The sequence below is a fragment of the Mandrillus leucophaeus genome, unplaced genomic scaffold (genome assembly GCF_000951045.1).
Source record: "Mandrillus leucophaeus isolate KB7577 unplaced genomic scaffold, Mleu.le_1.0 Scaffold517, whole genome shotgun sequence".
Lineage (NCBI taxonomy): Eukaryota > Metazoa > Chordata > Mammalia > Primates > Cercopithecidae > Mandrillus > Mandrillus leucophaeus.
Window position 1 is genome coordinate 1,710,892 of NW_012105553.1, and position 14,027 is coordinate 1,724,918.

The 14,027-nt window shown below is 42.7% G+C and overlaps 1 protein-coding gene across 1 annotated transcript in view; it reads left to right on the plus strand.

The window, feature by feature from the left end:
* The window catches only part of ABCA13 (ATP-binding cassette, sub-family A (ABC1), member 13), a gene marked incomplete at its 3' end in the record, with an annotated part of 190,275 nt that extends 177,266 nt beyond the window's left edge, over nt 1–13,009 (plus strand). The window contains exons 30-32 of the mRNA XM_011996501.1: nt 5,924–6,100; nt 7,444–7,750; nt 12,899–13,009. Of these exons, the coding sequence (XP_011851891.1) occupies nt 5,924–6,100; nt 7,444–7,750; nt 12,899–13,009 (595 nt within the window). The remainder of the gene's footprint in view (nt 1–5,923; nt 6,101–7,443; nt 7,751–12,898) is intronic.
* Between the last annotated feature and the right edge of the window lie 1,018 nt (nt 13,010–14,027).

The following is a 14,027-nucleotide window of genomic DNA, read 5'->3' on the forward strand; positions in this document are numbered from 1 at the left end:
TGTAAGAGGTACCTATGTCTCCCAATTATATGCATGATAAGAAAGCTTAAAGCCTTCTCCAAAGCAGTTTCGATTCTGCTACTGGAAGATAATGAAAGTCACACTATCATGAGACCAAGTCACTCTTCACTGTGTTTAACATCTGCCATTTTATGCAGTTAAATTGTCTAACCACGCTTACTAGGCAAGCTTATAGTGCAGCCTATTCCAAATAACAAATGGTCAGCAACATACAGATGCAGTAGAAAAATGTCTCCAGTTTGCTCTACACTGCAAAATTTAACAATCTCCACTTCTCCATTAAAATAAAGCCCCCCGCAATGCACAATATACTTTTTGGTTTTCTATTTTCTAGTTGTTCTGCTTACTTTCATGCAGAAAAATTAATTAAAGATACTTAGTTGGAGCCTCGCTCTCTCCTTATAGCTGTTACATGATAATAGCACTTACTGTAAATCAGGTTATAGTGTATATATAAACTTCAACTACATTTACTTTTCACAAAAATTTCATGGGTAATTTTCCTTTTCTTATGCTACAGATGAAGAAAGTGAAACTTTTACAGATTAAATAACTATCTAATGCGAAACAAGATAAATAGTGCAATTGCCATGGGAGCAAAGCCATGTCTTGTCAGCTTTGCAACAATAGTGACCTGCACTCCTGGAGCAGTGACAGCAGGGGTCAATGCCACTTCTGTGTTCCCAAACCAGGTTACCCCAGCCCATGTCTTTTGTGGGTCTTGCTTTTTGATGCCTCCCAGGGCTATAATTGCCCATAAGAATATCCAAGTTTAGCCTCATACCCACACTATTTAGAAATCAGAAGAACCCTCAAGGGAATCTTCATTCACAGCAATTGCATATCCCATAAATACCAGTCATTACGGTAGCATTTCACAGCACTGCTATCTCCAGAACCAGAGACCTCAGTACTTCTAGCAGGTGCTAGGCAGTGTTCCAGAGCCAATGGAAGATCATGGCGTAAACATGATGAAATGTCCAAAGGAATCACTTTTGCAGCAACATTTTGAGGGCAATGAGACATAATTTTATACTAAAACAAATGAGTAGACTAGTACAATATAACATTTTCACACGCAAAAATCAGTTATTTCGTGGAATTTTCACCTTCTCAAGGCTCATCCAGGATCCTGTCTTCTTCTTGCATACCCTTGTATCCACCCTTCTCCCTGGGTGGAGTAGCTTGAGAAGTGCAATGCAACAAGGCACTGTCAGCAGTCTGCTGGAGTCATCAGCCAAGGGCTGGTTCAGAGATGTGGTGCCATCTTAGAGAAGGAAATAGAGAAAGCAGACAAGAAATGGTAAGACTGCTGGTGTCAGCACTGGCTCCGCAACAGCCAGTCCAGGCCAGCTGTCCAGCCTTGGCCCTCTATGTTCCCACAGCAGATAAACTGGGGTGCTGAGTGTTTCATTTTGGTTGGGTTGGGGTGGGGCTGGAAATCTGGAAATTCCCCTACCACACAGGACATTGCTTTGATTGTGCTGTGTTACCTGAACTAATATTGGAGTCTTAGAGCAGAATAAAGGCAGTGGAGTTTGTCTGCTCCTCTACCGAAAACAACTTTACATAGTGTATTAGTAACTGTGATACTAGGAAATAGTTATTGAGTGCTTTCTATGTGCCAGACACAGTGTCAAGCATGTTACATGTTATTCTACTTCATCTTTGGAAAAAGACCGTTGAGCAGATGATTATCATTTCCCTTTCATAAAGAGGACAAGGATTAAACAGCCTCAGATGTCCACTGAGGGGTGGTGAGCAGACACCCAACTCCATCTGACCCATTTGCCACAAGGCCCAGTAGGCGGTGGAGATCCTGTGTCCCCATCTCCAGGCCAAATGGGCACCATGCCAAGATAAATTCTTTAAACCAAACCACATGACTTCTTATTGAGTGAGGTGGGCTGGACCAGACTGCTAGCCACCCTCTAATCCTTCCATGTCAGTGCCGAGGGAAAGGCCTCACTGGTGTGCCTTGCAGTGGCTCAAAGGCTCAGAACTTTTCCAAGGAACTCTGAGATGCTGTGTCCCAGTTGGGGAACTCGGGGGACTCATGACACTCTGAGGCAGAAAATGTTACACTGTGGATCCTTCTACCTTCTCTTTGATTGTGTCATCCAAACACCAAAGGTCCTTTTCTGCCTTAAACCTTAGAAAGTGTTGACTATAAAACTAAATGAGAAATGAAAACTGCTGTGCAATTACGTGTTTCTGCTATTGATGCGATTTGAAAACTCTGGCTTGAGCTATTTTCTTCTCACTGATTTTTCCAGTGAGCTTGTTTTATTCTTCTATGAATTCAGTTTGACAGTCTTAACTTAACCAGGCCCTTCAGGCTCTACCAAATTGGGAATTATGGGAGGATTTCTATGAGATGTGTGTGAGAGCTCCAATGGCAATAGTTAATTGATTTTCTGCTTTAGAGTTTACAAAATGGCTTTATGTCTTTTTTGTATTTTTTATCTCTCTCTGGAAAACAGTACCAAGATTTTCATTCTTTCTAAAATATAGATGATAAATCCCAGGCGTAGAGACTGGCTTTTTCAAGGCACTACAATATTCTGTGGAATCAAAAACCCAATTCTTTGAATTCCAGATCATGTAATTCTTCTACTATGTGTTAGGCAGGGCTGTCTGGAATTCCTGATGTTTGAATATTTTTGACACACAGAAAGCAGAAGTTTAATATGGTTCCACTCAATATAAATGCAGCCTGGTGTATTTGTAAGAAGGTGGACCCCAAAGCTAGATGGCATGTGTTTGAATCATGGTTTTGAAACTTACTGGTTGCTTATACTCTTTGTCCCTTAATTCCTATACTTTAAAATGAACATGCCACTAGCAATTCCTTGTGGATATAAGGATTCAGTGAGACAATACACAAGTGCCCAGAATTGTACCTGGCACGAGACTGACACTCATACAATGATACTTCACTATTATTGTAGATAATTAGCAAAAGCTTAATTATCAGAAATCCAGCCTTCCCAAATCCTTACACTCATGTCTTGGCCTGAGATCTGAAAATTACTGGAACATAATAACAGCAGTTACAACATAACAACAGTCTTTTCTTTGAGAAACTGTTCAATGCAGGTTGAGGGGATGAAGGGCAGAAGGAGCCCCACACTCCTTGATGTTGTTTGGAAGCTTACATGTTCTCAGCCATCTGAAGTTGGTGGATGGAAACTAATCTTTCCTTACCAGGGAAGAAGTTGAGGCTAGGACAGGTCAACTGATTTTTCTACAGACCTCAGGATGATGGAGATGGATCTTGATGTAATTTCTTGTTCAGGGCTGGCCCCCCTTTACAGAGCCCCAACACCCCTTTCAAACCTGGGTAGGGTGCCAAGCAAGCAATGTCCAGACTTAATCCAGAAACCTTGGATGCCAGGAGGATCTGGGAGCAGGGAAACCAGTAGAGGAGGGAAGTGAGCATGAGACACAGAGGCAGCCGTCAGTGGGGACTGATGCTGCCATGTTTGGTGACAAAAGCCTGGGATGGCAGGCAGGCTCCAAGCTTCGATGGAGAGTGGGAGTGAGCACAGGGAGCAGCTGACTGTCATTTGGAAAGCTGAGCATTCAGGAGATCAGTGAGATACAGGAGGGCCAGCAGGAAGCAGTGCCTGCACACAGAGCCAGGTATAGATTGTTGTCTGTCATCATACAATGGAGGGCAAGTGATGGAACCTGCAGGCAGAGGCTGCCCCCAGACCACAGAGGAGAAGAACAAAGTCAAGGGCTGACACTGGAGGCACACCTAGAGAACTTCGGTTCCACAAAATATTTCCTAGCTGGACACTTGGAAGTCTGGTGTGGAATATTACAGTGTGCCTGTCAGAGGTGTTGGAACCAGAGCGACTCCATTTCGAGTGAGGGCTAGGAAAATGAGGCTGAGACTTGCTGGGCTGCATTCTCAGAAAGTTAGGCATTCCTAGCCTCCAGATGTTTACAGTTAGGGAACAAATTAATAATGTTTACGAAACAGCCCTAGACTTGGGTGCGTCCAGATATCCTGATATCTGGAGAACAAAAGCATTCTGAATAATATCAATTCTTGCAAAATATGGTAATTGAGAAAATTAATCCTTTATCACAAATCCTTATAGTAGGACATATTTCCCTATATCTGCAAACATTGTACCTGGGGTGGATGTGTTCCTCCTCTTACTTTTGGGAACGTCTATCCTACTCTGTCTATGGAGTGGCTGTTCTTTCACCACTTTACTTTCTTAATAAACTTGCTTTTGCTTTGCACTGCAGACTCACCCTGAATTCTTTCTTGCACGAGATCCAGGAACCCTCTCTTGGAGTATGGATTGGGATCCCTTCTCTGTAACATTCCCAGGAATCACCAGCAACAAACATTGTTGGATAGAGAATGTATTTGTATATTCAATAGCAGAATAACATAGAACTGGAATGTTAGTCATTCAACACTTGTCCCAAAGTACATCATATTCTTTGGTACAAGTAAAAGGTCCAAGAAATGTTAAGTGTCATATGAATTTGTAAGCCTGATCTTGGAAGATTCTAAACATGCTTGCATTTCTTTCTGACTTGGTATTTCCCAGACAGTGGATGGTTCTGGTCAATCTGATAGATTTGGGGTTGGGTGGAGGCTAGTTGTAACCGAGCTCCTTTAGGAGAGCTTTTTGAGAGGATTATGTGTCAGAAGCTGAGGTCTCCCCACTGCTTGAGACTGGATTAAGCAGCTCCCATAGCTGAGAAAGTGATCATTGGCAACCGACAACTGCCCCACAATGATTTTGTCTACAGAGTTTTATAATTTGCTGTGTGTTTTTGTGCACATTGTGGGTTTCTAAAAACACACTGATATGCTTTCAGGTGTGTTCAGTTTTTCTCAATTAATTTTTAAATTTTCTTGATAAAGTCCTGAGTGGAAAAAAAAAAAAAAAAAAAAAAAGCCCTTGATTTCGTTAAGGAGTGGGTCCTAGGGTGGGTGGAGACTCCTTTGCTGTGAACGTCACACCAACTAGATGAGCAGGATCACTTCCTCTTGTACCACCGAGGGTGAAGGCACATTCGCCTCACCTGATATGATGGGGTGGCCCTGGGCATCTTCTGCTGGCAGGGCCTCCTGCAGAACAAACTTGATCAGCTTGGTTCCCCACACAGCTCCACTACCCACAGACTCTGCCATCTTTCCTGCTGCTTTTCTTCTTGAGGTCATGTTCTGAGCATTCCCACGCGGCCTTGTTCTAGATCATTTGGTTTTTCCAGCTCCTTCCTGAAACCAGAGTGAAAATACTGAGATAGCCTCAGTCCTTTGCCCTGAAAATGTTTGATGTCAGCATTCATAGCCAAGGTGTTGCTACTTTACTCTGCTGCTCTATTTCCATTTCCAATGCACAGATCCAGGACAGAGACTATACAAGGATTTGGTTTCCTCAGTGCCAATGCTCCTTCATAATTGCTTTTGCAAAATTAATGTAATAAAATGACTCCCAAAATGACTGCTTCAGGGAAAGCATGTTTTTTTTTAGAATTACTTGACTCCAGGCTGAAACTTTTTTTCCCTGAGTTCTCCGTGAGAAGGTCTTTCCTATCACATGTAGACTTTCCCTCTGATGTTTCTCCTATTGTTTCCAACCGTGTTTCCTTAGGCTGCTGTATTACCCTTTGTGCTTTAACTGTTTTTTCCCTCATGTACATGTAAGTATCAGTGTTACAGAACATGCGTATAAAAGGGGAGACTTTACACTCAGCAAGTAAATGGCAAATTTCGCATTTGACCAAAATTTGACTCTTTTGAGCAATTTTTAGTGGAAGAATTCATATTGATTTTCAAATTCATTTGCACAATCTCCACTATATGAGCGGTAAGCACTGGGAAGAAACAGAAGTCGATCTGTCCTAATCTGTTCACTTTCCTCAGGAGGGCTGCTGGATGAGATGTTTAACCACGCAGGCGCTGGACACTTCCGTTTCTTGGGCAGCATCTTGGTCAATCTCTCTTCCTGCGTGGCGCTGAACCGTTTCCAGGCTGTGCATTCTGTCGACATCCTGGAGACTAAAGCACATGAACTCTTGCAGCAGAACAGCTTCTTGGCCAGTAAGTACTCAACAAAGTGCCAGCTCCTGTAAGTTGTCATTTTGGGAGTTTCTCCCTAAAGGTGTCTTACGATAGCTCAGAAAGAAAAGAAGTCCTTTCCAGATAAAACATAAAATAAAGCAGAATTAGTTGCCTTAGATAAAACATAAAATAAAACAGAAATATTTGCCTTGGTTAATAAAAAGTTCTACCTTATGCCATAGTGACTAATAACGTTTTCACCATCCTAGGACCATTGCTATTTACTGCTTCTGCTCTTACCATTTTATGACATCATGTTCTGGTTAAATCTCACTTCATAAATCTTATTATTCCTGATTAAAATTATACTCTAATTTCCTGCATCACCTTTACTTTGATCAGAGTATCTTGATATCCTGGTTGGGGCGGAGAGCAGGCAATGGTCAACTCTACTCCATTATTTAATTGTTCACCCATTCAAGATAAATATGGTGATGCTCTCATATTCTTTTGGAATATACATTGAATTATTTTTAATAGAAGTTTTCTATTAGTTTGTTAAGGTTGCTGTAACAAAGTATCGCAGACTAAAACAAGAGAAGTTTATTGTCTCAGAGTTCTGGAAGCTAAATATTCCAGATGGAGACATCCACTGGTTTTTCCTGCGGGCTATGAGGAGAGGATCTTCTCTAGGCCCCTGTCATTGGCTTGTAGGTGGCCATCTTCTCCCTGGGTTTCTGCACCTCATCTTCCCTCTATGTATTTCTCTGTGTTTAAGTTTCCCTCTTTTTATAAAGACACCTGCATATTGAGTTAGGGCGCACCCTAACGGCCCTCATTTTAACTTGATTACTCTTTAAATGTTATCTCCAAATATAGTCACATTCTGAGGTACTGGGGGTTAGAACTTCTACATATGAATTTAATAGCGGACATGATTTAGCTGTAATAGGCTTTATGAATGCAATTCAAAGAATCCATGTGGCATAAAATAGAATCCATGTATTTAAGTTATGAATGATAAGTAACCCCAAAGAGATGGATTCTGCACATTGAGTTAACATCTGCAATCAAGAGAAGAAATCCCTGCAAAAATCATCTAACAAATAATTTCTTTGTGTTGATTATACCACAGTTTGCTTTTATGAAAAATACAAAGCAGCACTGGACAGGGAATTAAGAGATCTTGGTTTAGGCTTACCACCAATTGCCTGTGTGACTGAAAGTCAGCTTTGCCCCTGGGGGCTCGGGCTCTGAGTCTGCAGGAGTGGAGGGCTGTGAGTGTCAGGCTCCTGCAACTTTCTTGTCTTGCCCAGTGTAGACGTGGTTAGAGCCACTCCCTGCAGTGCGGTAATGCTTCACTTTTCCTTTTCTGCCACTAGGTATCATTTTCAACAATTCCTTACTCGGCAAGAGCTTCAGATCAGAGTCTGTCAAACTGCCACCCCATGTCTCCTATACAATCCGGACCAATGTGTTATACAGCATGCGAACAGATGTGGTAAAAAACCCTTCCTGGAAGTTCCACCCTCAGAATCTACCAGCTGACGGATTCAAATATAACTACATCTTTGTCCCACTGCAAGACATGATCGAAAGAGCCATCATTTTGGTGCAGACTGGGCAGGAAGTCCTGGAACCAGCAGCACAGACTCAGGCGGCCCCTTACCCCTGCCATACCAGCGATCTGTGAGTAGCCTGGGGCTGGAACCACCGACAGTGAGAAGGGCCTTGCATTTGGCAAGCCGAGGAGAGAAAACTCTGAGTTTTTCTATGGTTATTTCAAAAACCACTGTTAAAGAAGTTCACCACCTAGTTTTTAATTTTGTAAGGTTCATTTTTTTTTTTAATATGCTTGTAATCTTCAGGTAGAAGAAATATAATGGTTGAGTTAATACAATCAAGTGAAGTTTTAAATTTGACATCAGGCATCATCTACAGTTTTAAATACACTTAAAATATATTTGATGAATAACATTCACAAGGGCTGTGCATGTCCAACAAAAGACTCCACTTATCTAATCTTGGGAAAACTGAGGGAGGTTATTTTCTCTGCAGTGCAAATCCTTAGACATAGGCTGTATACTGGGCAGGGTGGCGAGGGATTCCATACAGGCCTTGATCGTGGCTTAGGTACCCATGAAGTAATACGAGAACATTTAGGAGTTCAATTGTACAATCTGGCTGGTGACATCTACAGGAATAGAGGGGAAGCTCAGTGAAGGGCTGGAGCAGCTGCACAAGAGGACTTGGAGGGGACATGATGGAGGCATTAAAGCATCCATCAGGGAGGCCAGGCAGGGGATGTTTGCAGAGAGGACAGGAGGCTGTGGTCGGACTGGGGCTCAGTGAACCTGAGGGTGAGCTTGGACACCTTGGCAGAGTCAGACAATGAAAGGACTTCAAAGCTCACCAAAGGGGGGTGAGCCGTATTGCTGTGGGCTGTGGGGCTCAACCTGGATTTCTTACTTTCCTCATGGTACATACTGTTCTCATAAGCATCCTGCTCCCACAGCTGGCCTGGCTCTGGATAACACAGGTCGTTCATTTGCAGTCCCTGCATGCTGGCTCTGTTGCAGGGCCTCAAGAAGTCACCACCTTCTTACAATACTAAAGGGACAGGTTTGCGTGTTCTATTAGTTACGAGAACAGGGACAAGTACTCATCCTTCATCGAGACACTGCCAGTAACAACTCATGGCACCTCCCACCCCTGACTGGGGCAGAGCCATGGACCACCAAGCAGAAATCAGGACTGCCTCTCTACGTGACTGGGCGACACACATGTAAGGACAGGTGACTTGATGTCTTAACCCCTCCTTCCCATCTAGTGATATGCCGCATACATAAGAGCACATCCACACATTTTTTTTATGAAAATGCTGGTGGTACAGGAAGAACTTTCCCACAGTGGGAGGATAAAGGCTGAAGATCACCTGACTGGATTTATCTTGGATAGCCTAGTGTGGTGCAGCGAACCAAAGGTCAGCAAAAAAGAGACTAAGGTGACATTTTCACTCAGGGGCTGCCTTGTTAGTCGGACTGTTAGTAAGCCTCTTAACTTCTTTCTTTGTAAAATGACAGCTTTTCTTTCTTTTCAAAGTGATGATATTTTTGGCTTTGAACATTTTCAACCAGTGATTTTCTGCTCCTAAAGCATTTTTCTTGGAGGTGATAGCAGCAGGAGCAGAACCCGAGGAAACTGCTGTTGTTGGCTAGTTGTCACGCACAAACACTTCATCCTCAGCTCAAACACCTGAGAGGTCTGAGAATTAATGATCTGTATTAGATACTGAGAGAAGCCAATGTTTTATTATGCTCATTTTCTAAAGGTAAACCTCAAATCTACCGCATTCTGACAGTCTCCTAGCTCCAAAGTATGCTATGATCTCCACCCATGAAAGAGGGGGGTTGTGCTTACGTGGATGGGAAGATGACAATTCCCTCTGCTCCTGTTCACAGGAGGAGGCTGGGGGTTTACTTTGTCCACTCTGACACAGGATATTTCCCAAGAAGGCACGATGGGAAGAACAGCATACACTCCTACAAATGTATTGATTGAAAGCTAGAAATGGCCTGAATAATCAGTTTTCAATTCCTACTGATTGGCCGGGCTCGGTGGCTCATGCCTGTAATCCCAGCACTTTGGGAGGCCGAGACGGGTGGATCACGAGGTCAGGAGATCGAGACCATCCTGGCTAACATGGTGAAACCCCGTCTCTACTAAAAATACAAAAAAGTTAGACAGGCGTGCTGGCGGGCGCCTGTCATCCCAGCTACTCGGGAGGCTGAGGCAGGAGAATGGTGTGAACCTGGGAGGTGGAGCTTGCAGTGAGCCGAGATCGTGCAACTGCACTCCAGCCTGGGTGACAGAGCAAGACTCCGTCTCAAAAAAAAGAAAAAAACAACAAAAAAACCCACAGATCAATTCCTACTGATCATAGTGTATGGCTAACGGACATTGCGAGAGAGCTAGAAAGGAGGCATTGAGGCTCATGGATGGAGACGTATCTTTTTCATCCCTTCAAGATAAATTCTGATGTATGAGAAACATTCCAGCCTAAAACACTGGAATGAGTGGAATGCCCAGGTATGATTCTGGTGTCATGGAATTACCTCTTATTTTACTACTGGGACACTGCAACATAACTCCTCAGAAGTATTGTTTTACTTCTCTGAGAAAGATGAAGAAGTATTTTACTTCTCTGAAATATTTAAATCTTTGAGATTTCTCATTGTGCTACATCCTTCTTTCATCGCTAGTTTCAAAGTCTCCCTTTCTTGAGGGCTTAGAGTACCTGCAGTGATTGAAACACAGTCTGAGATCTTGAAAGGACTCAGCCACTTGAGTAAAAATCCTAAAGCACGGTTTGTCCTGTAGACAACATTTGTTAAACATTTTTTAGTAGTTTCCTCCAGCTTACTAAATGAGCTACATATTCATTAATTGATGAATTTATTCAGTGACATTTATGTACTATTTGTCAGTCTCTAGACTGAATCAGTAAAGAAAATAAGTAAACCAGTAAGGAAAATAGGCGAATCAGTAAAGATAATAGGTAAAACATCCCCGCTCTGGTGAGACTTACAGTCCAGGGAAGCAGGGATGCCACAAATACAATTAAGAAGACAATTGCATTGAATGATAGGAAGCAGGAAGTGCCGTGGAGTTGGGAAATAGGATGAGCAGGGTCAGGGACACTAGGAGGGGAAGATGGAATTGTTAATGTGGATGGGGTAGACCCTATCAGGAAGGTACCATTTTAACAAAGACTTGATGGGATGCAGAAGCACAAGGGGAAGTGTGTTCTAGGGCAGAGGAACCCCCCATGAAAAGGCCCTGTGGTAGGAGTGGCCTAGGGTATGTGTGAAAAGTCATTAGAGCAGAGTGCACAAGGGCGAGAGGGTGGGAGATGAAGTCCAAGTGCTGATCATAGATTGTGTGGTTGCAGGTGATTGGAGTGGTATTAAAAGACTGAAGGAGAGTTTTGAGCAGGAGTGATATCATCATCTGACTTACACTGTAAAAGTCTTGCTCAAGCCGTTGTGTGGAAAAGAGCTTGTAGGGGTATGTGTGGGACAGAGAAATCATTTAGAAGGCTGTTGTAATAACCCAGGTGAGAGATGATGGTGGTTTGGTCCAGTGTGGTAGCAGAGAAACTGGTAAAAAGTGGTCAGATTCTTGGTTGCATTCAAGAAGTAGAGGCAACAGAATTGCCAAAAGATTTTGTGAATGCGTGATAGAGAGACATCGAGGAAGATTCCCCTATTTCGGTCCAAGTAACTGGATTGCTGGAATTATCTCTAACTATGATAGAAAAACCGTGGGTAGAGGTTTGGAGGATAAGGATAGAAACTCAGCTTTGGCTATATCTAGTTGCCATTTAGGAATCCAAAGGAAATGTTAAGTAGGCAGATTTATTCAGGAGGCTGGGACAATGTACCTGGATCTATTAATTTAGGAGTCTCCCCCATTTTGATGGCATTTAGAACTCTAAGATATTACCATGGGAAGGAGTATAGATAGAAAAATAGAGAGGGCCAAGACCAAGTGTGGGGCCCTCCCATGAAGAGGTCAAGGAGAAGAGGAGATTGAGAAAGTATCATTGAGGCAGGAGAAAAACCTACAGAGTGTGGAGTCCTTGAGGCCAAGTTGAGCAAAAGACTCCAGGAAGGGGAGTGATCAAGTGTGTCATATGTGGGTCATGGGTGAAATAAGGTAAAGACAGGTAATGGACCACTGGATTTACATCATCCAGGACTTCATAGAGAGCAGCTTCCATGATGTGGTGAGAATGACCGCCAAATTAGAGTGGATAGAAGGGAGACTTGGAGGGGTAGAATTGGAGAGTGAATTCAGACAGCTCTCAATGGGAAGAAATGGGCAGTGACTTCTTCTTTGGGAAAAAGGTTTTTTTTTTTTTTTTTTTATATATATATAAGATGCTATCTGGGGAATAGTACAGTAAGATGGGAAAAGTGGTAGTGTATAAGCCCGGGGGACAGCTGTGTCCTGAATTAGTCAAGGGGAAGAGACCTACTTCCCCTCAACAAGTGGAGAGACCTACTATAGGTGGGAACATGGCAATTCATCTGTGGTAACAAAACCTGTTTAACTCTATTTAACTAAAAATTTTCCACTCTTCTTGCACACAGATCTCTCTCTCTCCTCCTTTTCTTTTTCATGTAGTATCTACCAGCAGCTCATGGAACTAATGTCCTTAAAGGCATGCATTGGAAAATGTTGCTGGAGACTGTAGAGTTAGATAGGCAGCAACAGTTTTTGAAATTTCATGTTCCTATCAACTCCATGATTCATAGGCAGTTATCATACAGTAATTTTATGATTGGAACTATAGTGTGTACCTCAAGAATATAAAGGAATTCAATTGTTAAAGTATTGCTTCAAAGAATAAGCCAACTTACTAAAAAAGTTTTCAGAAAATGAAAACCACAACAATATTCTGGAATTGTTTTATATGCACAAAGAATATTTATTTGAAAGGGCACCTGTTATTTCCTCTATTGCTTTTTGGCTGCTTCAATTCACACCACCCTGGGGTGGGTTCAAGAGAAGGAGAAATGGAGCGTGCTGGGTCAGGCTGAGTGATGGCTCCCACGAGGCGTTGCATCTGGACTTTGACGCGTCTTGGGCGAAGTGTAGAGTGAAGGGTTGACAGCCACTCATGCTTGAAATGTTGAATTCCTGCTTAAAAAAAAATCAGCTTGATCCACAACAGACCAGTCAGAGGATCTCTCATTTTATTTATTTTGATTGTTTCTCTTCCTTGGGCTCTACTTCAGGTAACTTTATTAAACACCTCTCTCTTCCATTTAGTCAACGGTCGTTGTTCTCAGCAGAAATTCCCATTCCTGATAACCCCCAGTGCTCAGAACTGCTGGAGCCTCCTCTGTTGCCCGCAGGCTCTGTGCTGTCCCACCAACGCAGGTAATTTGTTGATGATACCAACTGTAGTGGGAAGGAGAAGAAAAATCCTCATTAAATTTTGTAATTCTTCACTTTCTCAAGCCCCACACAGCTCTTATAAACTTATCTCCTTGCTGGGCGGAGGAGGATGGTTTCTCATTAAAACCTCAGCAAATCGTTTCTCCAATTTGTCTATATTCTTTCCTTCAACAGCAGCAAAGTAATCTCTTAAAATTTTGTATCACATTAAAAAAATCATCTCATTTATCCTCTAAGAACCTTAAAAGTACAACAGAAGAAATTGAGACTCTGATAGGGTAAGTTATTTCCCCCAAGGTCTCACAGCATCTTAATACCCCTCACTCCCCAAATAAAGTATTAATTGCCACTTGCTACTTTTAAGCACTTTAAGCAGGAGCCTTGGTCACTTGGCTGCCATTTCATTCCATTGTATCTGAAAGTCTGGTATGTTTTCGGCCAGGCATGGTGGCTCATGCCTGTAATTCCAGCACTTTGGAAGGCCGAGGTGGGCAGATCACGAGATCAGGAATTCGAGACCAGCCTGGCCAACATGGTGAAACCTGGTTTCTACTAGAAATACAAAAATTAGCTGGGCATGGTGGTACGCGTCTGTCATCCCAGCTACTCGGGAGGCTGAGGCAGGAGAATTGCTTGAACTTGGGAGGCGAAGGTTGCAGTGAGCTGAGATTGTACCATTGCACTCTAGCCTGGGTGACAAGAGAAAGCTCTGTCTCAAAAAAAAAAAAAAAAAAAAAAGTCTGGCATGTTTTCTTATATCCTAGCCAGAGCTCAGATTTGAGCAGTACTTCTTAACCTGGGTTGGTGGGAGTTTGTAAGTGTGTGGGGTGTTTTGATGGTAACAATGGGGTCCAGTGTATGTTTAGTGCCTGAGGGCCAGAGGTGACAATTGTTTTGTCATAAATGGCACTGTAGTGTGCAATGAAGAATAGTCCTAGCCAAATTCCAAAACAAGCTCATTTAGATCCACTGTGTGCTCTGCCTCTGATAAATTATTTCA